This window comes from Salvelinus sp. IW2-2015, unplaced genomic scaffold (genome assembly GCF_002910315.2).
Source record: "Salvelinus sp. IW2-2015 unplaced genomic scaffold, ASM291031v2 Un_scaffold3097, whole genome shotgun sequence".
Classification (NCBI taxonomy): Eukaryota; Metazoa; Chordata; class Actinopteri; order Salmoniformes; family Salmonidae; genus Salvelinus; species Salvelinus sp. IW2-2015.
In genome coordinates, this window is record NW_019944388.1 from 9,183 (window position 1) to 12,197 (window position 3,015).

Below are 3,015 nucleotides of genomic sequence, written 5' to 3' on the forward strand. Positions count from 1 at the left end.
GTTATCTTAAATTAGGGTGTTTTTTCAGTTCATAATTCTATATGCCTATCTGTAGGTTGCCCGTGGGTTGGGGTCTGGTAGGGCAGCTGCTGTTGATACTTGGTCCTCTTGGATGGTCTGCTTTAATGCTATACATCTGCAGCCCCGAGAAGAGAGAGGAGAGGAGAGGAGAAAAGAAGAGAGAAGAGAAGAAGAGAGAAGAGAGGGGAGGAGAGAAGACGAGAGAGAGAGAGAAGGAGGAGAGACGAGAGAGAGAGAGAGGAGAGAGAGAGAGAGATGGGAGGGACGAGAAGGAAAGGGAGGAGAGAGAGAGAGAGAGAGAGAGAGAGAGAGAAGCGCGGAGAGAGAGAAGCGGAGGAGAGAGAGAGGGAGAAGACAGAGAGAGAGAGAGAGAGAATGAGGAGAGAGAGAGAAAATAAACTGATATCAGTTCAGCAATCTCAGAAAAACATCTGTAAATGCAAAGAAGAAGACAAGTTCCAACAATCTCAAAACAAAGCGTTGGACACCGATTAAATGCAATAACACAAGACTAAGCCTGACCCTGACCCCTTGTCTTCGCCTCACCATGAGACTGCAGGACCTCGCAGTAGAAGAGCTTATGGAGGCTCCTCACGTCCTGATCAACTTCAACACCTGCTTGCATGGCCCCTCTGCCTCACCATACCGCTGGAAGAGAAGAGGGGAGGGGAGAAAGGGAGGGAGAGTTGCCATGCACCATTGCATGTCTTTTTTACCCATTGGTTCAATCAACTTCATCTCTATGTAGATCAACACTCCTACCACTGAACACTTTATGAAACTGGACCTGATTGTAAAACCCAAAACACAGTCAAAATCTAAAACATGACATACAAAATAGAAATGTGGTTGTAAAAAAAGCCAACTTCTCCTTTAATGTGGTGTATTCACAATGCTCTAGAAATGACTCTGTTGTTGTAATGGCAGAATATGCTCACCTGTTGGCATTACTGGGGCGGTTGAATTTCACAGCATCGTACTGGACATCCTCTTCCTGGTTCTGTGGTTGATGCAGCTGGACGGTGGAGTACAGAGGCACTTCCTGGTTTTTGGAGCGAGAGAAGTGGACGCTGGCGTAGTGAACGTCATCCTGGTCGACGGTGGCTGCTGTCTGTGCTGCAGTAGGGGTCATGACCATGCCTGAGATGTTGTCATACACTGGACTAGAGTCTCCCTGATGGAGAGAGAGGACAGACAACATAATGAGAAGAAATGATCCACAAAGCAATACAAATAATCTGATAGTAAAAGACTCACCTGTACATTCTCTGATGTGTCTCTTGTGTCAGAGGGGGATTTGGAGGACTTCTTCCTGGTTTGCACATTAATTAATTAATTTATTATTGAACGAATCAATGAACAAAGTAATAAAAAAGAGTTGGAGTGAAATAATGTTTAAAAGAATCTCTCACCTGAACCACATGAGTCCAGAGAGACAGAGGATGAGAACCAGAACAACCACTATGATTCCTACAGCTGCAGTCAGAACTGAGGTCTGTTTCCCTAAAATAATATATGGATGATATGAGTCCTGGCATTTATAAACTGAACATAAACATAGTCCAGGATAATAATACAACATTTGTTAACTGATCTAATCTCAACGTATATATAATTATAAAACAAAGTATGATAAGCCAATGTATAACTATTAATAACAGCTTGAAATTWAATTTTGTATTGAAATATATAAGATGAATCTTCACCTGGTAAAATGATCATCAGAGCTGTAGAGTTCCTAGATCCTCTTCCATTCCAGGCCTCACAGTGGTAATGTCCATTGTCCTTAGACTTGAACTTACTTATGTTGTAGATCTGTCCAAATCCATTTAGAAAAGTCTCATTTTGAAAGTACCAGGTGTATTTGTCCACAGGTGGGTTGGCATCACTGCTGCAGGTCAGAGTCACTGAACTGCCCTCCACTATTTCACCAGAGGGACTGACTGACACTGAGGTGTTCTTTGGGCCATCTGGTGGACAATATGTAACAACAGTGTATTAAATAGTGTTTTACTTGTGATTGAAATATGAATTTAAATGTGATCCTCTGACCAAAAGATGAGGTTAGGTGTACTAACACTGAACGTCCAAAGACACAGAAGAAGAGTTGAGACGTCCATATTTATTCTCAGCCTCACAGTAGTATTCTCCACTGTCCTCAGAGATGATGTTAGTGATGCTGTAACTCTGTCCTGATGCTTTTGGTGAGGTTACGTTCTTCTTGTACCAGGTGTATCTGTCCACTGGTGGGTTGGCATCACTGCTGCAGGTCAGAGTCACTGAACTGCCCTCCACTATTTCACCAGAGGGACTGACTGACACTGAGGTGTTCTTTGGCTTATCTGATGTAAAGGATAATTTATCAGAGAGTTATGACAGTAGTATATTTTACAAATGAAATGTCAAAAAATTAATTAGCATTTGTCAGATGTATATCATGACCATTATAATCATCAAAATATGTGTAGCCAGACTATTAAAAATATAATCCACTTACACAAAACATTAACAGGAACACATGTGATACTGAGCTGTACTTTACTCACATTTCACATTGATGTTGATTGACTCAGACGTCCCTGTCTTCATCCCATTCCAGGCCTCACAGTAGTACTCTCCAGTGTCAGAGGACTTGATCTGATTGAAGACAAGATGTGGTCCTGTGGTCATAGAGGTGGTTGATGGATAGTAGACTAGATTCTTCTTGAACCACCAGGTGTAACTCTGGACATGTGGGTTGGCATCAGTGCTGCAGGTCAGAGTCACTGAACTGCCCTCCACTATTTCACCAGAGGGACTGACTGACACTGAGGTGTTCCGTGGAGCATCTAGTAAAGGAGAATTTGTCAGAAGGATATGACAGTAGCATATTTATGACCGTAGTATATTTACAAATAACATGTCAAAAATATATTCTCTGTTTAGTCAGAGAACTATCTAAAACTCTAACTTACACAAAACATTAACAATTACACATTTGGAATAATTCATTTA

The 3,015-nt window shown here is 41.7% G+C and overlaps 1 protein-coding gene across 1 annotated transcript in view; it reads right to left on the bottom strand.

Annotated features, from left to right (window-relative positions):
• LOC139025700 (B-cell receptor CD22-like) overlaps positions 1-2,780 on the bottom strand; it is a 6,183-nt gene extending 3,403 nt beyond the window's left edge. Inside the window, exons 1-6 of the mRNA XM_070440874.1 lie at positions 2,568-2,780; positions 2,100-2,363; positions 1,728-1,991; positions 1,434-1,524; positions 1,279-1,333; positions 960-1,195 (exon numbers count right to left, since the gene is read on the bottom strand). Of these exons, the coding sequence (XP_070296975.1) occupies positions 960-1,195; positions 1,279-1,333; positions 1,434-1,524; positions 1,728-1,991; positions 2,100-2,363; positions 2,568-2,691 (1,034 nt within the window). The 5' untranslated portion in view covers positions 2,692-2,780. The remainder of the gene's footprint in view (positions 1-959; positions 1,196-1,278; positions 1,334-1,433; positions 1,525-1,727; positions 1,992-2,099; positions 2,364-2,567) is intronic.
• Positions 2,781-3,015: the final 235 nt, after the last annotated feature.